The 24,655-nt window shown below is 39.9% G+C and overlaps 1 protein-coding gene across 2 annotated transcripts in view; it reads left to right on the forward strand.

Moving 5' to 3' along the window:
• The window catches only part of UST (uronyl 2-sulfotransferase), a 405,014-nt gene extending 381,114 nt beyond the window's left edge, over positions 1-23,900 (forward strand). For both annotated transcript variants that reach the window (XM_056566762.1, XM_056566761.1), the window contains 3 exons: positions 3,012-3,109; positions 8,031-8,188; positions 18,216-23,900. In XM_056566762.1, the coding sequence (XP_056422737.1) occupies positions 3,012-3,109; positions 8,031-8,188; positions 18,216-18,499 (540 nt within the window). In that variant the 3' untranslated portion in view covers positions 18,500-23,900. The remainder of the gene's footprint in view (positions 1-3,011; positions 3,110-8,030; positions 8,189-18,215) is intronic.
• The last annotated feature ends 755 nt before the right edge of the window (positions 23,901-24,655 follow it).

The raw sequence follows: 24,655 nt of genomic DNA on the forward strand, positions 1-24,655 counted from the left end.
GTTTCACCTATATCCTTGTGCTGGCATGACAAATACAGGAGTATATCGGGAACGCCCTCCAGTGCGGTGGGAAGTCGGCATCCAGTTTCACTATAGATTTATTCCAACAGAGGCACCTGAGTAAGTTTCTCTGTAACAGTACAAAGCCGATACATGTTGCAAAAATATATCACAATATAGACACAGTATCTGGATCGTTTATTTTAAAAAAAAATAATTAAAATTTTTTCTTCAGTTTTTTGCCCAGTGAACGGAACCACTATCAGCACTTTTTCATAATTTGTCTTTCATGCAGAAACTAATAAATCAACCATACTAAGTAAGTGTATTCCCATATCTGTGTTCCTTTTATGTGCGCCGATACACAAGTATATTTTACCTTTTAGTTTATTCATTTTTGGGCCCCAGCCAGGACCCATATAGTTGTATCTTGGCTGCCTAAAAGGGAACCATCCCTGCACCAGTGATTATATATTCCTTCTTTCCTAATTTACAAATCCGTTTAACTTTATGGCACCAGTTGATTTGAAAACTTTTTTTCCACCGGAATTCCCCTTTAATTCCATTTTGGCCCCAGAAAATGTCATGCAGTGAATATGATTTATTTTGAATGTTTTTGGACAAAACCAGCATGTCTATTTTCTCAGCTTTAACATATTTGGTAATACCAATTTAACAACATAGTGGTGGGAAGAGATTCATAATCTGAATTTATGCTTCAGACTGCAACCACTAAACTTCTAAATTCTGTTGTATACAGCAAATAAGTGATTATCTGGAGTTTTAATTCTTTTTTAAGTGGCATAAGTTATTTATTTATTTATTTATTTTTTGAGCATTTCCTTGTGTTGAGACAGCAGGGACTAGGCAGCAGATAACCCATTTAATTTTCATATACCGTATATACTCGAGTATAAGCCGACCCGAGTATAAGCCGAGACCCCTAATTTCAACCCAAAATCCCAGGAAAAGTTATTGACTCGAGTATAAGCCTAGGGTGGGAAATACCTCATCCCCCCCCTGTCATCATCCAGACCCGTCATTAACATCCTCATCATCATCCCCTTGTCATCATCCCACACATCCCCCCTTCATCATCCCCTTATCATCCCACACATCCCCCCTTCATCATTCCCTTGTCATCATCCCACACATCCCCCCTTCATCATCCCCTTATCATCCCGCACATCCCCCCTTCATCATCCCCTTGTCATCATCCCGCACATCCCCCCTTCATCATCCCCTTGTCATCATCCCGCACATCCCCCCTTCATCATCCCCTTGTCATCATCCCACACATCCCCCCTTCATCATCCTCTTGTCATCATCCCACCCCCCCCTTCATCATCCTCTTGTCATCATCCCACACCCCCCCCCCCCTTCATCATCCTCTTCTCATCATTCGCCCTCAGTGGTCTTCAACCTGCGGACCTCCAGAGGTTTCAAATCTACAACTCCCAGCAAGCCCGGGCTTGCTGGGAGTTGTAGTTTTGAAACCTCCGGAGGTCCGCAGGTTGAAGACCACTGCGGCCTTCAACATCATCCAGCCCCCTCTCACCCCCTTTAGTTCTGAGTACTCACCTCCGCTCGGTGCTGGTCCGGTACCGCAGGGCTGTCCGGAGAGGAGGTGGTCCGGTGGGATAGTGGTTCCGGGCTGCTATCTTCACCGGGGGCCCCTCTTCTCCGCGCTTCCGGCCCGGAATAGAGGCGTTGCCTTGACAACGACGCAGAAGTACGTTGGCAATGAACACACCTCTGCGTCGTTGTCAAGGCAACATGACTATTCTGAGGCCGGGCCCGAAGCACTTAGAAGAGGCCTCCCCGGTGAAGATAGCAGCCCGGAACCACTATTCCACCGGACCACCTCCTCACCGGACAGTCCTGCAGGACCGGACCAGCGCCGAGGTGAGTACTGTACAGAACTAAAGGGGGGTGAGAGGGGGCTGGATGATGTCGAAGGCCGCAGTGGTCTTCAACCTGCGGACCTCCGGAGGTTTCAAAACTACAACTCCCAGCAAGCCCGGAGAGCCGATGGCTGCCCGGGCTTCCTGGGAGTTGTAGTTTTGAAACCTCTGGAGGTCCGCAGGTTGAAGACCACTGCGGGTGGGGGAGTTCACTCGAGTATAAGCCGAGGGGGGTGTTTTCAGCACGAAAAATCGTGCTGAAAAACTCGGCTTATACTCGAGTATATACGGTACTTATTGCAATTCTTTTGTTACAATTATTATTTTTTTTTAATGTATTGTGTATTTTTATTGTGGTGAATCATATCTGAAATGGGTCATGATTGTTATTTAATATGGAATATAAATAAGAAATGAAATGTAATACATAGCTTGGTCCCTTGTTTAAGTTTCAATTCTAGCAACTGATCTTTGTAATGTAGTGTTACAAGCTTGACGAAGGCCTAAGAAGGTCCAAAAACTCACTTGTTATGCTGTAATGTGAATTAATTTATCAACAAAGCAGAAGATTGTACCGTTACAGCTAGGTCTTTTCTAGATTCACACACACACACACACACACACTAAAGTTGATTTAAATTGATGACTTAAAACAATAATGAAACACTACACTTACAATGTTCCTATATCCTATGGTCAAAGCACTGTCCTCCAGTTCCCCAATATTCTTAATTGCTATGCATTCTTCTCCTTTCTCCACAGTGAAAGCTCTCACTCTTCCCTTATACGCTTTAATGCTTTCATTGGCACCTTTTGGCAAGAAGATTCATGTGACACAAAATTTCTGGCTACATGTACCAGCTTTCTGCAATTACAAAAACATTTGCTAACAAAGACTTGTCCAGAAGTAGCACAGTCTCAGCCATAAAACATAGAGCTGGATAACTTCAGTGACAGCCTGGCACCTTGCATGTGCCACAGTTCTTTCTTAGTTTTTTTTTTCATGCAAATTTAGGTATGATCAACCATTAAGTTTACTATGATAGCATGCATTTTTATGCTATTCATGTGATTGTTTTCACACTTTTATCCACCTTACTTTTTCAGGATATCAATGAGTGTATTTTGGAAAATTATGCTGAGTGTTCCAATCCAAGATTATTTTACATTATTCCGTATTTTTGTGGACAACATCCCAAATGCAGGTAAATTTATTTCTACTAAGTCAGAAAGAACAATTGAAAAAGTATTTTATTATATAACGATCTTTTTTTTTTTTTTTTTTTTGAGATACATAATTGTTGTCTAGTGATGGTTTTTAATTCATTCACAGTTTGAACAGGTCACAGAGCAAGCCTAAAATACTCTTCGAAGTCATTGAACATGCTCCAGTTTACTATGTCCATGGAGCTGCTGTATGGAAAATAGAAACAGATTTATATAAAAGAACATTCTTTTACCAGAATGATATAGTATTATTTTAACTACTAATTCAAATGATTGTTGGCTCTCCAGTCCAGATTGCACATGGAACTAAAGATAAAAATCATACACCTTACAACAATACTACATTTCGTTTGCAGCAGCTTATGCAGTGAGAAAAAGCCACCACACACAGATTTCACTGGCAGTGACAACTGATCACCTAGACGTACTCTAGCTGTGTTGAAAAAATATGTATTGGTCTTGGCAGCTGGGGTGGGATCCTGGCTGTGATGACAGCCGGATCCCGCCATCGATCTTCTGCACTTTGCGCTGCAGCACAGTAGATATATCGGACGTATGCATACGTCCTGTTGTGCGAATGTGTTGGTAGCAAGGACATATTGCTATGTTCTGAGGAGGGAAAGGGTTAAAGTAGAAAAGTTTCTAAGTCAGCTATCTAAAGTTAAGACAAGTAAGTCAAAAGGCTTGATTGTATACACCCAAAGTTACTGAAAGAGCTTAGCAACAATCGCCTTTGGTTACCGACTTGCACCTTTCTGCTGAGTTATGAACCATATGTGTCACTCTATGCCAGGGGATTGTCTTGGCTTTCATGCTACCTTGTTTTCTAAATATTGTTCTTGAAAACTGCAATAAAAATTATTTTTTTTTAAAAGCTTAGCGGTGTACTAGCAAAGCTGTTAACAGGTTTATTTATCCAATCACTTGTAACAGAAGTCAACCCAGAAGATTGGAAATTAGCAAATGTTGTGCCCACTCACAAGAAAGGTAGTGGGGAGTAATTGGGCAACTATAGGCCAGTAAGCCTGACATCAGTAGTGGAGAAATCAATGGAAACCATACTAAAGTATACGATTGTTGAACATCTAAAATAAAAAATAATAGATGGGGAAAGTGCAGTAGACATGGCTTTTCTAGACTTTAATAAAGGTTTTTGACACACTCACACATAAAAAGACTTATGTATAAACTGCAGTCTTTGAGCTTGGAATCCCACATTGTTGAATGGATTACACAGTGGCTGAGGGACAGACAACAGAGGGATGTAGTGAATGGAATATAGTGGGGCAAAAAAGTATTTAGTCAGCCGCCAATTGTGCAAGTTCTCCCAGTTAAAAAGATGAGAGAGGCCTGTAATTTTCATCATAGATATACCTCAACTATGAGAGACATAATGAGAAAAAAAATCCATAAAATCACATTGTCTGATTTTTTAAGAATTTATTAGCAAATTATGGTGAAAAATAAGTATTTGGTCAATAACAACAGTTCATCTCAATACTTTTATATACCCTTTGTTGGCAATGACAGAGGTGAAATGTTTTATGTAAGTCTTCACAAGGTTTTCACACACTGTTGCTGGTATTTTGGACCATTTGTCCATGCAGATCTCCTCTAGAGCAGTGAGGTTTTGGTGCTGTCGCTGGGCAGCACGGACTTTCAAAGGTTTTCTTTGGGATTGAGATCTGGAGACTGGCAATTGTAGTTTTAGATCTTATGTTTTAACAAACAAACATATACAAATACACACACAACTTAATACAGCTTGATGTCCTATCTCCCCCACCCTCAACCACGGGGGGAAAGAAAGGCAAAAAAAATACATATATTTTCTTTTCCAAAACTTCTTACAAAACCTACCTAGCTGTGCGATTATAGTATTTCCCCCATGATTTCATATATTTACGCATACCATTCTTTGACCCTTGAGCTTTAATATATTCAAATTGATTAATCCTTTACACAAAATGTATCCAATTTTCAAAAGCAAACTCTATCGGAGAGCCAAACTCTTAAAATCAAGGTTTTTGCACACATCAGAAGTGTTGTAACCAAACCTCCAAACGAACTGCTCCCTTGCCAATCCCCCAAAACAACCTGGGGGAAAGCTAGAGAGGAGGGTTGGTCCAGCACACCTCTTCTAAACATTTCTCGGAAGATTTTCTCCCAAAATTCTTGAATAGCCACACAATCCCGAAAGATGTGGGCCTCTGCGTCAATTATTCCACACCGAGGGTACCCCGGGCCTGAGCCCTTTTTTGAACCTAGCAAGGTCTTTTGGAGAACCATAGGTTTTATGCAGAATTCTAAAGTGAGTGAGTTTAAAATTCGTGTTAGAAAAATTTTGAGTGTTGAAAAATACCCCCCACTGTTCTGTGCTCAAGTGATTACCCTCTTTATCCCATTTATTCTTAACCTTAGGGATAATATTTTCCCACTTTCTTGCCTACGTAATTTATAAACTCGAACCATCATACCCTTATCAACGTTACAATTTATTATATAATCAATCAAAAAGTGATCTTCAATTTTCAAAAAATTCCTATTCAATGTGTATCTGTCTGTCTCTATCAACTGGATGTAACAAAAAAAGGTGTTTATTTTCTAATTTAAATTCTTGTTTTAGTTCCAAGAAAGTCTTAACAACCCCATCATAAAAAAAAGTGATTAATTAGTGTAGCACCTCGTGATCTCCAGAACCCGAGACCCAAATTTAGAAAATTTGCACGTTCTCGTTTCCCCATAATGCTGAAAAAGGTAGGCTACCCTTAATCTGACAAGCCTTAATAAATGTATGCCAAGATTTCATAAACCATTCGCCATATGAAAATTCTTTACAAAAATCTGGCTGGGGAAAACCAGCTTCTAGCGCTTGCCAGAAGCTGGAAAATTGGCAATTCAGCCTGTCAAAACAGTATTTCGCAATGGTAAGCTCCTGATTCCCTATTAAGAGCTTAATTACGCTGGCCAAAAAGTACAACCCAAAGTTGTGAAGTTCCAATCCCCCATCTTCCTCACTTAGGGAAAAGAACCTGTACTTTAATATTGACCTTTTCCGGCCCCAGATAAATTTGTTTAGTATTCGTTCATGAGAATCAAACCATTTAGCAGTTTTCCAAACTGGCGAGGCATTTAAAATATACAGAGCCTGTGGTAGAACAATAATTTTTATAATCGATATACGATCGGTCATTGTTAATGGAAGTTTAGACCAGACCTTTAGTTTTTTTTCTTTAAGATAATTATTCAGGGGTACCAGATTAACTTCATGGTACTTTGGGACTGATGGAATTTTGACTCCTAAATATTGTAAAGCATCGCCAGGTTCGACAACCTGAAAAAGAAATTGATTGGTGTATAACCAAGGGTTAACATATATGATTCATTCCAATTAATACTTAACCCGGAGATTTTGCCAAAGTTATTAATTATAGACATAATCGCGGGGATACAATGCGTAGGATTTTTAAAGAAGAGAAGGATGTCATCCGCATATAATGCGATTCAATCCATCCCTCCCTTAAGGCCAAATCCCTCTTACTCCTGGCTGCTTCTTATAGCTGTGGCGAGTGGTTCTATATACAATGCAAATAGCAGGGGTGAGAGGTGGCAACCCCGGTAGACAGGTCCCTACATGTAGTTTCCCCCATTACACAGGTGGCCCAAGTAGGTAGGTGCCACCTTTAGGTATGTCCCAGGTAGGAAGATCCCCATAGTAGCAGCAGCCCCTCTTCCCAAAAATTGAAAAAAAAAACAACAACAAATAAACACGTACCTGTTTCCTACACAGTCAATAGAGTGGCCTTTTTTCTCCTACTGTCTGTGTGATGAAGTCACTTGTCTGTTTGACCTCTTGTGGCTGCCTGCATATAGTTGAAGCACATTGTTTATCTAGACTTTACAAAAGTTTTTGAAAACGGTCCCACATAAAAGACTTATTAATAAAAGGCATTATGAAAAGGCATTATGCAGTCAGCAAATACAATGCACAGGAAAACAGGGACAAGAATATGGAAGAATTTAATATGAAAAGTGAGAGAAGGATTAAAAAAGTGTGATACTACTTCAGTCACTTTAAACAAAAGCAAGAGAACCAATGACCATGCAGGCACAGCATATAGCACCAAATGAATGAGAACCTGGGTACAGACGCTAATGAATGGAGGAGGTCTGTGCATGAGGTGCTAGCACAAAAAAGTAATAGAGTCCACAATGCAAAAAATAGAAAAAGAAGAATAAGGGTTCAAGTGATGGACCTCGGGATAATTCCATGAAGGATCAATCAAGGCATATGAAGACAATCCATGAAGCGGGGAGCAGAGAGACACTGCTATCTTCGGCTGGGGGCGTACCACTGAGACTAGTTTTGTGTCAAATGATGCTTCTTCCTGTCAGGTATACCTTAACCATAAAAATTGTACTGAAAAAAAAAATGTAGTAGAAAAACTAAGTAGGTCAGAACCTTTATCATCCTAGGAACATTCGGGGAGATTTATCAAAAATTTACCAGTTTCCTATAGTAACCAATTAGATCACTTCTTTTGTTTTTAACAAGGCTTCTGCAAAATGAAAGAAGCGATCTGGGCAACTGGACAACTTTTCCTCTGCACAGGTTTTGATAAATCTCCCCCATTGTGTTTGTGTTTTCTGCATATGATCTTCATAATTTCCCAAAAAAAGAAGCTGATACATCTCTTGTGCAGTGATGGCACAGTCCTCCTCATATCCTCTTTTTCATGGTCCTGTTTTGTAAATGTTGCACTTATTATAAACTATATTTTCACAGAATAACTACAGTGTGTCATATAAAATTGCTAAATGTACATGACACACTGTAGTTATTATTCTTCGAAAATATAGTTTATATTATATAATTGCTTATAAATTTATTCCCAATAGGGATCCTGGGGAGTGGGCCTTGGAGCGTGCAAAGCAGAATGTTAAGGAAAACTTTCTTCTTGTTGGAATTCTGGAGGAGCTTGAAGATGTGCTGCTTTTGTTGGAAAGATTTTTACCTCATTACTTCAAGGATGTCATGAGCATTTACAAAAATCCAGGTATTTAGAAGTACATTTTCATAACCTGTGAAAATTATAATTGGAAAATTACTGCTTGTGGACATTCCAATGTATAGCAGCCTAATCAGGATCAGGCCAATTTTGGTCTTAAAGGGGTATTCCCCCATTGGACATCTTCTTCCTCATCCAAAGGATGCCCGGCATTCTGAACATTTATGTTAAGAATGCCTGGTTTGGGCGGCCGTGACATCACACCCACTCCCCTTTCGTTCATGTCTATGGGAGGGCATGTGACAGCTATGGTCACCCGTGAAGGGGGCATGGCGCGGCATGATGTCATGACCACGGCTGCTCGAACCCGGCATTCTTAACATAAATGTTAATAACGCCGGGGTGAAGGCCTGATTGCGGGGCACCCGGTGGGGTCCCAGCAGCCGGGCGCCCCGCAATCAGACATCTTATTCCCAATCCTTTGGGGATAAAATGTTCAGGGGTGGAGTACTCCTTTAAGGACCAAAGCTAATTTTTCAAATCTACATAGTAGAAATGAAGTCTCAGCACTCACGAGTAACTTGCAAAATCTTTCAGTGTTTATTCACACATGGGGCGACACACAGGACGCGTTTCGGCCACAAGCAGTTATCAACCGTACAGTTGATAACGGCTTTTGGCCGAAACGCATCCTGTTGTGTCGCCTCATGTGTGAATAAACACTGAAAGATTTTGTAAGGTACTCGTGAGTGCCGAGACTTCATTTCTACTATTTGGATCTACTCTTTGGTCTGCGAGCCCCACATAAATTGCACGAGTGCCGACTCCACCTGTTCCATTTTTCAAATCTGACCTGTCCCACTTTATGTTGTGATAACTTCTGTACACTTTAACATATCCAAGTGATTATGAGATTGTGAATTTTGGAAAAGTTAGTATTTTTTTCTGAATTCCAAATTCTCTACTTGTAAGAAAGATAATCATGCCACATAAGTTATTAACCCCTTGAGGATTTAGGAATTTTTTTTCTTTCACTTTCATTTTTTCCTCCTTGCCTTCTAAGAGTCATAATACTTTCAATTTTCCATCTATAGACCCATATGAAAGCTTGTTTTTTGTGCCACCGTTTTTACTTAGTAATGACATCAATCATTTCACCAAAATTAGAAAAAAAATGCCATTTTGTAATTTAGGGGGCTTCCACGCAGTAAACTTTTTGTAAAATTTTTATTCTGTAAGTCCATACGATTAAAGCGATACTCAAATTATATATGTTTTATTTTGTATTACTACTTTAAAAAATATTATAACTTATAACTTTGTTTCAAAATAAGTATGTTTAAAATTGTCCTCTTCTGACCCTATAACTTTATTTTTCCATATATGTGTTGGAGCAAATTTTTTGCACTGTGGTCTGTAGTTTTTATCGCTGCCATTTTTGTTGTGATGGAACTTTTTGATCACTTTTTTTTATGGTATACAAAGTGACCAAAACTATGCAACTCTGAACTTTGGTATTTTTTTTTACGTATACGCCATTGTCCATGTGGTTTAACATATATTTTAGTTCAGACATTTAAACACGTGGTGATACCACATGTTTATTTTTGTTTACATTATTATATTTTTACTTTTTTAAAGGGGGTGATTCAAACTATTAGGGAAGTTTTTTAAACTATTTTTTAGTCCCTACAGGGTACTACTACATGCAATCTTCTGATTGTATATACTGTTCATTGCTGCTCCATAGAACAGCATTGATCAGTGTTATTGGTGCTCCATGGTGCCATGCCTAAATGGAGCGCTAATCGGATGGAGCTCCTCCTGCCCTCCTTTTAGCTGATCGGGACACCGCAATTTCACCGCGGTGGTCCTGATCAGCCGAATTGAGCAGCCAGGATTTTTTTTTTTTTTTTTTTTACATTTTAGATGCCGCGATAAACTTTGATTGCAGCATCTAAAGAGTTAATGCTAGGCATCACCCGGATTGGTGACGTTCGCGGTGAAATTGTGGTTTCCCGATCAGGATGGCAGGAGGAGCACCATCCGATCAGCGCTCCAATGCTCCAGTCAGCCATGGCAGCCTGGAGCAATGGAGCATAGAGGGGGAGCGTTCGCAGAGTGTTCCTGTCATAGTGCAAAAAAAAAAGTGATATGTTACTCAGTACCTAATCCTGGTCATGTACATATATTATTTATGGGTCTAGGACCTATATATCAAGAGCAATTAGCATTTATCTGCTGCTCAGTTACTTTTTCATCTTGCTGGCTGGAGAGGCGTGTCTGTCTGTCTCCTCCACAGTGATGACTCATCTGCTCTGAGTCTGGGGAGCAAGCCTGGGCAATCAGCCAATCACTCTACTCTACTCTGTAACCCTTTCCTCTCTGGTTTTCTGATGTACATGTTACGCAGAAGATGATTGGAGCTTGCCTACAGTATTCCTAAGACATTATGGTGAATTCATAACAGGATAAAATGTATAAATATAAGAATAGATTTTTATAAAATTAGCACAAGGATTTTATAGATAAAAGTACAGCATTTTATGAATATATTTTCTATCTGTATGTTTTTTTCCTAGTAAAGCTGGATGTTAATCAACATTGCTGTCACTATGTGTGTCATTCATCTTTCACAGACTCCTGAATGTCTGATCAGCTTCTTTGTCATTCAGGAGTTAGCGAAAGCTTTGACTATTTCAGCATGCTGGGAGTTGTAGTTTTGTAACAACTAAAGCTGCAGTGTTTGTAAAGCACTGTGTTAAAGCAGTGTTGCCTCCAGCTGTTGCAAAACTAAAAGTCCCAGCATGCCCACACATCCTTTCTCTGTAGTTTTGCAAGAGATGGAGGCACACAGCTGGATAATACACAGCTCTAAAACAGAGTTTTACAAAGATTGTACCCCTAGCTGTTGAAAAACTATAACTCCCAGCATGCCCGCACAACCTTTGGCTGTCCTGGCATTCTGGGAGTTGTGGTTTTGCAACAGATTTGGCATGCAGTTCTAATACAGAGTTTTACAAACTTTGTGCCTCCAGCTGTTGCAAAATTACAACTCCCATCATGCTTTCATGACCTGTGGCTGTCCCAGCATGCTGGTAGTTGTAGTGTGAATCACCCTGTTACAGCAGTGTTGCCTCCAGCTGTTGCAAAACTACAACATCTAGCACGCCCACACAATGTTTTGCTGTCCTGCCATAGTGGGTTGTAGTTTTGAAACAGCACCTAAGTTCCCCCACAGTAGCTACCACAGGCATCAGAGTTCCCCCACAGTAGCTCCCACAGGCATCAGAGTTCCCCGACAGTAGTTGGTACAGGCATCAGAGTTCCCCCATAGTAGATACCAAAAGGCATCAGAGTTCCCCCACAGTAGCTACCACAGGCATCAAAGTTTCCCCACAGTATTTACCACAGGCATCAGAGTTCCCCCACAGTAGGTGCAGGCATCACTTTGGACCCTCCAGCTAGCCCTCCAGCTTCTGTAATGCCCAAGAAATCTGTAGATGCAAGATGGGACTTATAGTTCTGCAGCTGCTGGAGTGCCCAAATTAGGGGAGACAATGTCTGCAGTCCCTGGAGAACTATCCACCTTATTCATGCCACTCTGTACTATACAGAGCTCTATAGTGCACAAGGGACTTTCCAGCTACCTAGCTTGGCTGCAGACTCCTCCGTGCCTCACAGCGAGGTAAGGCTCTCTCACTGCTCTGCAGGGGCAGAATTATTATGCAACATTTACCTTGGTGTCCCGGAGGCAGAGTGGGGGGTTAGCCTAATTCTGTAGGGCCCATGTAGTGGTTTAGTGGCTCCCTCTCTATGTTTACAGTGCGGGATTACTCTGCACTGCCTGTGTGTGCGTGCTCACTGTGCTCATTCACAGGCAGTGCATGCCCGCGCATACCCTTTAGCTCATACAGTGGTGATTTCCTATACTGGATACCAGCACACTTTACGGCCAGTATCCAGTATGTTGCAAAATCCAGACAAGTCTGTCTGGTTAAAGACAATTGATCCCTAGTGGCGGCTATGTTCAGTTTAAATTTCTGGCGAAAATAGACAGTTTTTTTAATGGGTTATATTGTGGAAAGGCATATTATGATTACCGTATTTCTCACTGACCATAAGACGCACCTAGGCTTTAGAGGAGGAGAACAAGAAAAAAAATATTCTGAACAAACCCCCCCCCCCCCCTTGTAGTTGCTTACCAGTATATCACTACTGCTGCCCTGTTCTGCCGTCCGCATAATGGAGTCTATGGAGGAGCATGTGACACACACGTCACTCCCCTGCGCCCAGCGTAATGTTACGCTGGGTACAGGGGAGTGACGTGTGTGTAACATGCTCCTCCATAAGACTCCTTTATGCGGACAGGAGAACGGGACAGTGGCGTGAATCAGAGGCAGCGGGGCAGCGGAGCACTACAGACCCAGGAGCAGTTAAGCTTAGCAGCCTCCCCTGCACTTCATTCGCACACACATTCGCTCCATAAGACGCACAGGCATTTCAATCCCACTTTTGGCGGAGAAAAAGTGGGTCTTATGGAGCGAAAAATACGGTAGCTCTGTAACATATAAAAAGTTTTTAACAATGACAGTGCCTCTTTAAAGGGGTAGTCTGGTGGAAAACAATTTCTTGTTGGTGCCAGAAAGTTAAACAGATTTGTAAATTACTCTTTAAAAATCTTAATCCTTCCAGTACTTATCAGCTGCTGTATACTACAGAGGAAGTTCTTTTCTTTTTGAATTTCTTTTCTGTATGACCACAGTGTTCTCTGCTGACACCTTTGTCCATGTCAGGTACTGTCCAGAGAAGTAACAAATCCCCATAGCAAACCTCTCCTGCTCTGGACAGTTCCTGACAAAGTTTTTTTTTTTTTTTTTTACTGTAATTCCCTATGCAGTATAAATTAAATGTTATCTTTATTCTGCGGGTCAGTATGATTATGAGAATACCTAATTTGTATACTGTACCTTTTTGTTATGGTTTATCCCATTTACATGAGTGAGTGTCATCATATTCTGAGAGCTGTACTGTTTAAATTTTTTCACCAAAGGAGCTGTGTGAGGGCTTGTTTTTTGTGGTATAAGTTGTGGTTTTTAATGATACTATTTTGGAATACAAACAAAAGAATTAGAGCAGCACACTGCTAGTGCTAATATATACATGTAATATAACACTTTTTTTCATTACAATACTGCTATAGAGAAAAATGGAGGTTTCACTTTTGCATTTTTGTTTCTTCCTCTGCATCTTTTATGATCCATAATTCTTATTTTTTCCTACCCATATGAGGGCTTGTGTTTTGCATGACCATTTGTGCTTTCTTTTACCTGCGGCAAAACAATTATATTTTGTGGTGGGAAATTGATAAGAAAACAGAGTTTTTATGTTAAAAGTGACATGTTTTAATTTTATTGACCTACAGGATAAAGAGAATAATGCACAATTTATATTGTTTTTTGAATACTTTACTACTTAAAAAAAAAAAAGCTTGACTTTTCTTTCAAACAAAATCAGTATGCCAAAAATTGACCTTTTCCGACCCCTATAACTTTTTATTTTTCATATGAGCTGTATGCGGGCTAATTTTTTCCCCACCATGATCTGTAGTTAGTATTACCATTCTTGTTTTGATGGGACTTTAGAATTGCTTTTATTCAATTTTTTTTATATACAATAAGATCAAAAATATACTTTTCTATTATTGTACTGCTTTTAAAAAATCTCACTTTTTTTTTTTTTTAACAAAATTAGTATGTTTAAAATCACCCTATTTTGACCAGCTTTAACTTTTTTAATTTTCTCTATACAGGGATGTATGAGAGCAAATTTTTTGACATGTAGTGTTTTTTAGTACCACTTTTGTGTACATGTGACTATTCTTTTTGTGAATGTGGTGACCAAAAAGCAGCAATTTTGGACTTTATTATTTTGGATAACTATGCACGTAACAATTAGACCCCTGAGCTAGCCGGAATTAATCATTTATTCCTTTAGAGGCTGTGATCAGCAATGATCATGCCGTCTAAAGGGTTAATGACGGGCATTGGTGGGATATCCGCTACCTGTCCTTAGTGGTGAGTGTTCAACTACTGATAGTAGCCAACACTCGCTTAAAAGTTAATTAACGCTCCAGGGCATACATGTACACCCTTGTGCATTAAGTCCCGGGCAGCAGGGGTGCACCTGTACCCCTGATGTTTGCAACATGTTAAAGGGGTTGTCTAGTGAAATCAATCCATCCTATCCACAGGAGAGGGTATAAGTGTCTAATCGCTGGGTCTTTTCCATCTGGGAGTCAGGCCCCTGACGATCAGATACTTATTTCCTATTTAGTTGTTTTTCACACCCATCTAGGACACAGGGCGTACAGGTACGCTCTGGCTCCATGGGACTTGAAGGGGTACTCCGCTGCTTAGCGTTTGGAGCAAACTGTTCCGAACGCTGGAGCAGGGAGCTTGTGATGTCATAGCCCGGCCCCCTCATGATGTCACACTATGATGTCATGAGGGGGCAGGGCTATGACGTCACAAGCTCCCGCCGTGGGCTCCAGAGTTCAGAACAGTTTGTTCCAAACTCTGAGCAGCGGAGTACCCCTTTAAGGACCCAGGGCGTACCTGTATGCCTGGTGGAATTCTGGGGACCGGACCGACCAATAACAGGGTGGGGGGGGGGTGCTGGGACCGGCGCCGGAGGTCACTTACCGGCGGTTAGCGACGGCAGGCGGCGATCCTCTCCCTGGTGCGGCAAACCTGATGACTACGGAAGCCGGTGAGTTGTTGCCTTGCAACATCTGGGGGACTACAGTTTGGAGACCACTATACAGCGATCTCTAAACTGTAGCCCTCCAGATGTTGCAAAACTATAACTCCCAGCATACCCAGACAACTGTTTGGGCATGCTGGGATTTGTAGTTTTGCAACATCTGGAGGGCCACAGTTTGGAGATCACTGTGCGGTGGTTTCTAAACCGTGCCCCTTTAAATCTTGCAAAACTAAAACTCTGAGCAAGCACGAACAGTAAACGGCTGTCTCGGCATGCTGGGAGTTGTAGTTACGTGCCTCCAGTTGCTGCACAACTACATCTCTACAGTTTTGCAACAGCTGGAGGCACACTGGTTGGAAAATACTGAGTTAGGTAACAGAACGTAACTCAAGGTTTTCCAACCAGTGTGCCTCCAGCTGTTGTGAAAGTACATCTTCCAGCATGCATGGTCTGTCAGTGCATGCTGGGAGTTGTAGTTTTGCAACAGCTGGAGGTTTGCCCTTGCGTTACACAGTTTGATGTGATTTTTCTCCTTTTACCCCCTATGAAAAGGATAAGTTAGGGTCTACACGAGCCTGTTAGTATAAAAATAAAAAAATTTACACTAACATGCTGGTGTTGCCCCATACTTTTCATTTTCAAAAGAAATAAAAGGAAAAAAAAGCCCCCCAAAATTTGTAAAGCTCACTGGACCCCTTGTTATGTGCCTTGAGGGGTGTAGTTTCCAAAATAGTATGTCATGTGTTTTTTTTTTTTTTTTTTTTTTGTTATGGCACCATAGGGGCTTCCTAAATGCGACATGCCCCCCAAAAACCATTTCAGCAAAATTCACTCTCCAAAATCCCATTGTCGTTCCTTCCCTTCTGAGCCCTCTAGTGCACCCACAGAACACTTAACATCCACATATGAGGTATTTTCTTACTTGAGAGAAATTGGGTTACAAATTTTGGGGGGCTTCTCCTATTAAGATTTTGAATTTTCTCCTTCACTTTGCTGCTATTCCTGAGAAACATATAAAGGGTTAACAAACTTTTTGAATGTCATTTTGAATATTTTGAGGGGTGCGGTTTTTATAATGGGTGATTTATGGGGTATTTCTAATATGAAGGTCCTTCAAATCCATTTCAACTGAAGTGGTCCCTGAAAAATTCAGATTTTAAAAATTTCATGGAAATTAGAAAATTGCTGCTGAACTTTGAAGCCCTCTGATGTCGTCCAAAAGTAAAAACATGTAACTTTATCATGCCAACATAAAGTAGACATATTGTACAGTGAGGCAAAAATGTTTTTAGTCAGCCACCAATTGTGCAAGTTCTCCCACTTAAAAAGGTGAGAGAGGCCTGTAACATCATAGGTATACCTCAACTATGAGACATAATGAGAAAAAAAAATCCATAAAATCACTGTGTGATTTTTTAAAGAATTTATTTGCAAATTATGATGGAAAAATAAGTATTTGGTCACCAACAAACAAGCAAGATTTCTGGCTCTCACAGAACTTCTTTAAGAGTCTCCTCTGTCCTCCACTCGTTAACCTCTATGAATGGCACCTGTTTGACTTGTCATCAGTATAAAAAACACCTGTCCACAACCTCAGTCACACTGCACACTATGGCCAAGACCAAAGAGCTGTCAAAGGACACCAGAAACAAAATTGTAGACCTGCACCAGGCTGGGAAGACTGAATCTGCAATAGGCAAGCAGATGGTGTGAAGAAATCCACTGTGGGAGCAATTATTAGAAAATGGAAGACATACAAGACCACTGATAACCTCCCTCGATCTGGGGCTCCACGCAAGATCTCGACCCGTAGTGTCAAAATGATCACAAGAACATGAGCAAAAATCCCAGAACCACACGGGGGGACCTAGTGAATGACCTGCAGAGAACTGGGACCAAAGTAACAAAGGCTACCATCAGTAACACACTACGCCGAAAGGGACTCAAATCATGCAGTGCCAGACATGTCCCCCTGCTTAACCCAGTACATGTCCGGGCCTGTCTGCAGTTTGCTAGAGAGCATTCGGATGATCCAGAAGAGTATTGTGAGAATGTCATATGGTAAGATGAAACCAAAGTAGAATTTTTTGGTAAAAACTCGTCGTGTTTGGAGGAGAAAGAATGCTGAGTTGCATTAAAAGAACACCATAGCTACTTTGAAGCATGGGGGTGGAAACATCATGCTTTGTGGCTGTTTTTATGCTACGGGACCAAGACGACTGCTCCATGTAAAGGAAAGAATTAATGGGGCCATGTACCGTGAGATTTTGAGTGAAAAACTCCTTCCATCATCAACTCATTGAAGATGAAACGTAGCTGGGTCTTTGAGCATGAAAATGATCCCAAACACACCACCCGGGCAATGAAGGAGTTGCTTCATAAGAAGCATTTTAACGTCCTGGAGTGGCCTAGCCAGTCTCCAGATCTCAACCCCATAAAAAATCTTTGGAGGGAGTTGAAAGTCCATGTCGTCCAGCAACAGCCCCAAAACATCACTGCTCTAGAAGAGATCTGCATGGAGGAATGGGCCAAAATACCAGCAACAGTGTATGAAAACCTTGTGAAGACTTACAGAAAATGTTTGACCTCTGTCATTATATAGGGTATATAAGGTATATAGGGTATATAACAAAGTATTGAGATTAACTTTTTTTATTGACCAAATACTTATTTTCCACCATAATTTGCAAATAAATTCTTAAAAAATCAGACAATGGGATTTTATGGAATTTTTTTCTCTCATTATGTCTCATAGTTGAGGTATACCTATGATGAAAATTTCAGGCCCCTCTCAACTGGGAGAACTTGCACAATTGGTGGCTGACCAAATACTTTTTTTGACCCACTGTATATGTGAATCAATATGAAATTTATTTGGAATGTCTATTTTCCTTAAAAGCAGAGAGCTTCAAAGTTAGAAAAATGCTACATTTTCAAATTATTCATGAAATTTTGGAATTTTTCACCAAGAAAGGATGCAAGTATCGACAAAAATTTACCACTAACAAAGTAGAATATGTCACGAAAAAAATCTCTGAATCAAAATAATTAGGAAAAGTATCCCAAAGTTATTAATGCTTAAAGTGACAGTGGTCAGATGTGGAAAAAATGCTCTGCTCCTTAAGGTCATAATGGGCTGTGTCCTTAAGGGGTTAAGCTAAGTTCTTATGTCTGATGTGACTACCTACAGTAGGTAACTTGGTCTGTGCTTTGTTCTTGTTTACTGCATGCTAACTTTCTCATGATCTATTCTATATAATCAATTAAATATGTATCATTTTATTCATCCTTGTATTGCTTTGTTCCTCAGAACACAGAAAGCTTGGAAATCTGACAGTAACGGTGAAGAAAACGTTTCCATCCCCCAACGCTCTACAAGTTCTCTACCAGCGCATGAAATATGAATATGATTTTTATCACTATGTCAAAGAACAGTTCCACTTGCTGAAGCGAAAATTTGGGCTTAAATCACATGTTAAAGCCATACCCAGTCAAGAAATGTCTGTCCCAGTACCCATCCCTATGGAAACAGAGGAACCTATAGAAGATGAGGAGGAGCAAGATAAGTGGTTAGAGGACATTTACAAAAGATGATACCCCGGCGGTAGCCTCACAGCTATAAATCTAGATCAATTTCTTAAGCTTTTTTTTGTTATTAAAAAAAATTCTTAAGGAACATTGTTAATGCTGAACTGCATTAACTCTTTCCCACATGTTGGGTATTAGGGGAATACTTCTGCCCGATTTTGCGGGTTGTGTTTACTTTGATTTTTATGTTAATTGAGATTAATAGGAGCATTGAGAAATAACAGCACAAGGACTTCAGCTTTTGCCAGTATTTGCAGGAAAGTTTACTAGTTAAATCAGCAGAATCATGAATGTGTCAAAAAGGTACATTGTGACTTATTCAGCATGATGTTGCACTTACAGTGAATGTGTTGCCTAGTATTTCTGTTACCGATTAGACTAAGATACTGGAACATGTTATTTTTTTCTACGCTGTTTCTATTTTCTGATTGTAATTATTTTTATTTTTGGTACACTATTATGGGGACAGCCATTTTTCCTGAGGTGTTTTTAACAGCATTTAGAGATTTGGTTTACAACAAGCCCATGGACAATTAACATATCCATACCCTATTCTTTGTATGGGGCAGGTTTGTAAGCATACCTTGTTCATGCATAGGTCATTCTACAAGGGAGGAGAGGCTGAGCTCCTATTGTCTTCTCTATATATTAGTGTCATATTTCACTGTAATGCTGTACAGATCACTTTGCAGCAGCTTCCTTCTGATCACAGACAAGACAGAACAGGAAATCTCAGCTTAGTCACTTTCTTATGACATATTCGCCTTTGTTACACAACATTGAGGTCACTTTCTCATGACACATTCCCTTATGTTACACAGCATTTGTAGCCAATGCAAACCAGGAGTTCAGAGAAGAGATCTCTTATGCTTTTATATTTCCTTTCAGTTAAGGCCAGAGGAACACCTGTACAGAAGATTCCTTACATGTATAACTAAATATGGCTTCCAAATTAAACAAGCGCTTTCCATTATCTGCTAAAAGTTTGGTGCAATTTAGACTGTCTTAAAGTCAAACTAAAATATCTACAGTTGTAGATTTGACTTTCCTGGTAATAAATCTGTATTGTATTTTGAGACCACACTCACTCTATGGAATCCGTGCACGTCTCAAATTTGCCCTTTTGTCCTTTTCAAATTTGCACTGAAAAGTTGTATCAGTAGTCATGACTTGTGACTCTCTTGGGGTAGTTTACTCTAAATCTTGGCATAAGCTGCATAGCAAATGTCTGAGGGTGTTAGTTTGCCACTTAGAAGAGGGTTGTTGTTTTTTTAATCACTATTTTAACATAACCATAAAAACATTATAAAAATTACATATCAAACCAGTATTCAAGTAGAAGGTTTTCATAAGGTGATATAGAAAACTTGTTGATCCAAAGGTGACAATATGTATGCTTGATGCACAGTGGACTGACTTTTTATTTAACCACATGTTTAAACATTGGGGGCTAAATACGTCATTTTTACTAATTACTACTAAGCACTTAATTAGAGACGAGCAAAGTTAGTGATTCGATTTGTCACGAACTTCTCGGCTCGGCGGTCGCTGACTTTAGCCTACATGAATTAGTTCAGCTTTCAGGTGCTCCGGTGGGCTGGAAAAGGTGGATACAGTCCTAGGAGAGAGCTGAGAGGTTCGTGACGAATCAAATCACTGTAACTTCGCTCATCTCTACACTTAATTAATATTCCCCTTTTCTCCAGGTGGAACTAAACCTGGATTTACTATGATGCTTTACAGTAGAAGGCCTCACCTTTAGATATTTATTATAACCCAGTCTAATTCTGAACTATTCTGTATTGTCTTATATTGGTAACACCATCCCATAAGCCATTATCATCTATTGCCATCAAGCAATGCCTACAATGAGATTTGTTTTTGTTAGATACATGTTCGCTAGTAAAGGAATGTAATGTCCTGAGTGGATAAAGAGCACTTATTAGTATAGTAGTCAAGGTGTTGTGACATAAAACAAGTACCATTATTACTATTGTGTTACCATTATTGCACGCTATTCACTATTTAAAGAGACAGCAGAATGTATACTTTACATCAAGGGACTAGTTATTATTTGGTGCTTATGAAGCCTATTTGGGGGACTATTTTCAGCTGTCTTATCTACCTTGACAGATTGACATTTCCTTGTAAATGACTCTCAAAGTATGTAATGTTACAGTATTATGTTGTGAATTTGAGGCACAAATTAGTTCAAGCTTCTTGTATATTTACACAGTAAAGGAAATATTGCCACATAAATTAAACTGTGACAAATGTTGAATAGGTGTAAAAAAGAGGGTAAAAATGATATTCTTCGCTGCACCCCAATATTGGCAGAGCAGTTTTATATAGGACTGCAAAGAGCTTTCCTATGTTATTAGTTAAAAAAGAAAAAAAAACTCTGCATTATCCTTCCTTTGGGATATGTGCACATACAATTTTTTGGTCTATATCAGTGTTTCTCAAGTGCTGTCCTCAAGACCCACCAACAGGTCATGTTTTCAGGATTTCCTTAGTCTTTCACAAGTGATATAATTTTTGTCGGTGAATCAGGCATCACCACAGGTAAATAACCTATGAAAGACTAAGGAAATCTTGGAAACATGACCTGTTGGGGGGTCTTGAGGACAGCGCTTGAGAAATACTGGTCTATAGTTTGAGGCTGAATCTTTTTTTGCTTTTGGACTGTTTTTTAGCTCCAACAAAAGCAGCTTTATAACAACATACACATGTACATATTTTGGCATGCAAACGGTTATAACAATTATATGACATTGTGGACATGTTTTGAGAATAAATATGCACATTTTTGAGTGTGCACATAGCCTCAGGCTCTATTGAGTAGGCACATGGCTAGACATGTTTGTGTCTTCGATTTGAGGAATATGTTGAGATTTCCTAAAATATACTTCTGAATAGGCATAAAGCATTTATCATCAATAGGCTCAAGTTACAAAAAAAAAATATTTCACATAGTATAGGTTTTTTGTGTTTTGTTTTTAAGATGTGTCTGCATAGAATATTGTGATCTACTATTCTATTGTGTACAGCAAAATGCATTAATATGTTTGACTTAGGGTATGTTCACACAGAGGACTCTCCGCTCATGAAATTCTGATCAGGAATTCCGCTTAGAGATCCATCTGTAGCCGCCACCTAAATCCGGTAGCATTGAATGAACCGACGCTGTCACTATTGATGGGAATGCAGTGCACAAGTTATTCTGCCGAAAGAAGTAACAGGTTAATTCTTTTAGTGGGAGATTCTCCAGTGCTGAAATTCCATAGTGTGAACGGGTCCGCCAAAGGCCCTTTCTCACCAATGTTATGGTTTACACAGCGGAATTCCTGAGCCCAATTCAGCGCGTAGAAATTCCACAGTGTGAACATACCCTTATACAGTATGCCAGTAGTTTTCCTGGCACATACAGCAAACATAGGGCTTTCATATGTAAACCAATCCTAAGATCTCCTGCAGTGTTTCTTCATTACATAAAAGAAAGATACAACTAGGATTGATCGACTATTATAATAGCATCTCATAACCAAATTAGCTAAACTTACAAAAAAAACTAAACAAAATAACAACATTGTAATAATACTAAAATAATGGATCTATGCCTTTGTCTATGTTAAATTTTTTTGCTGTGGTAAACAGAATAATGCTTGGGTGTTACACACTTTTTGGCAGACACTTATCTGTAGGCTGCGTACCTTTCAGATCCTACAAAAAAATAATAATTTATAATAATAATATTTTACTCAGTACCTAATCCTGACCATGTACATCTAATTTTAATGCCGCTATCTATATTTAGAAATATAAATAAATATATAATATTTATTTATAACAATATCTCTTTCATTAGCTCACAGTGTTAGAAATCCTCTCAGGGGAAGGGGGCATGTCCCTTCCTTGTGGTGGTGGGAGGTGATTGGTGCACCTGCTCATGCAGCCTTGTCCATGAGTCATCTCTTGTCCATGACACATGGACAAGCCTGATGCTGCTGCAGGATTGGTTAGTGTCCCAGTAGGTATTGGGACCCCTAGTGGTTGGATTTTCAGTAGCAGTTTTCTTTATTAAATATTCAAAAAGTCTTTAATTTTCATCAGTAACAATATAATTATATTTATTTTTTGATCGGACAGTGCCCATTTAAAGTCCCTTTCACACGACTCAATTACTCCGTTTTCAAAGTTCCTCCAGAAATTCGACAGTAAACAGCAGTTACAAAATCCTATACGGCTGTTAGAAAATCCCATTATAATCTATGGGATTTTTCTAATAGCTGTTTTAACCCGTTATAGCCCGTTATTAATAACGGCCGTTATCTTTGACGTTTGTGACGGAAGATAGTAATGGGAGAAATAGTTAATGAACTAATGGGTTAAAATGGCTATTAGAAAAATCCCATAGACTATAATGGGATTGTTTAACGGCCATATAGGACTTTGTAACTGCCGTTTTACTGCCGATTTTCTAACGGAACTTCCAAAACTGAGTAATTATGTAGTGTGAAAGGGGCCTTAGGCCACAGGAAAGAAGGACTTTACTGCATCTGCTTCAGATGTTGACTAGTTGCCCAAAGCAACCAGATAGTTTAGTTTATTTTATTTTTTTTGTCCTTTAGAGGCCTTTTTAAAAATGAAAGAAGCAATCTGATTGGTTGCTATGGGCAACTGGTCATCTTTTCCTCTGCACAGATTTTTATAACTTTCCCCTAGTGTGCTGAGTAAACAAACATTAACCAACATTGTGGCCCTAGTCATATCCTCACAGAAGGCACTGTAAGTAGTCCTATCACGTTTGGATACACTTAGCTAAGCCTCTGAGATTTCTCTTCAAGTCCCTGTGCTAAGAGCTAATTCTCAGATGTAACATTTTTAAAAAATATTTTATCACACAACGCAGTACATGTACATGTTTTTAATACCTAGAGGACCCAGGACATACCAGGAGCTGCACTCGTTTGATAGACTGCGGGTCCAGGCGGTTATCAGTGATCATACTGATGCCTGCCATTAACCTTTTATATGCCGTGATCAATACTGATCAAGGCATCCTAAGTATAAGGGACTCTGCAGACCACCCATGGCATGATCACAGGGTGGTCAGAGCTCCACTTAACAGCCCCACAGTGGGCTCCTGGATCTTCTCCTCTAGTCTGCTTTCTGGTAGACCAGAGAAGTAGACTGCAGATAACTGATCAGTGGTATGCCAATGCATGGCACTGAACACTATAAGCAATTAAAGATTGCAATTAATAGTCCTAAAAAAAGTGATCAAAAAGGAACATATACGCAAATATGGTTCTAATAAAAAGCAGTACAATAATAAAAAGTATGAAACCATGGGGGAGATTTATCAAAACCTATGCGAAGAAAAAGTTGCTTAGTTGCCCCCCCCCCCCCAACAAAAACCATTTGCAAAATTGTTGTTTTCTCTTCAATTTCTTGCCACAAATATATATTTTTCCTTTTTGGTTGCACCATATATTTTATGGTAAAATGAAAGGTGTCATTACAAATTGCAATTTTGTCGCACAAAAACAATCCTTTTTAAGGATCTGTGAAAACCATGTGCAAGTTTTGCTATGGGATTATCAGCTGCACAGCACACAGCTACTGATACAGGAAACCTTAGCTGGGGAGATGCTTAAAGGGGTTATCCAGGAATAGAAAAACATAGCAGATTTTTTCCAAAAACGTCTCCACGTTTGTCTCAGTTCCATTCAAATCAATGGAACTGAGCTGCCGAACCACACCAAACCTGGAGACAGATGGGGAGCCTTTTTGTTAATAGGAAGTAGCTTTGTTTTTCTATTCCTGGATAACCATTTTAGGGTGCGTTCACACGCTATTACTAGCAGCGGGTTTCGCGCTGCGGGAAACCTGCTGCGAGTTACGATACCATTGATTTGAATGGGTCCACAGACAGTCCGCAATAGTGTCAGATTTGCGGACTGCCTGCGGACCCATTTAAATCAATGGTAGCGTAACTCGTAGCGGGTTTCCCACAGCGGGAAACTCGCTACTAGCATGTGAACGCACCCTTAAAGAGGAACTCTGGTCCATAGGGGAAGGTCCGATCAATGGAACCCTCCACAATCTCCTGCTGGTACCCCAGCTCTCCTCATGCACAAAGAGACCTCTGCTCTGTGC

Source organism: Hyla sarda, chromosome 3 (genome assembly GCF_029499605.1).
Source record: "Hyla sarda isolate aHylSar1 chromosome 3, aHylSar1.hap1, whole genome shotgun sequence".
Taxonomy (NCBI): domain Eukaryota; kingdom Metazoa; phylum Chordata; class Amphibia; order Anura; family Hylidae; genus Hyla; species Hyla sarda.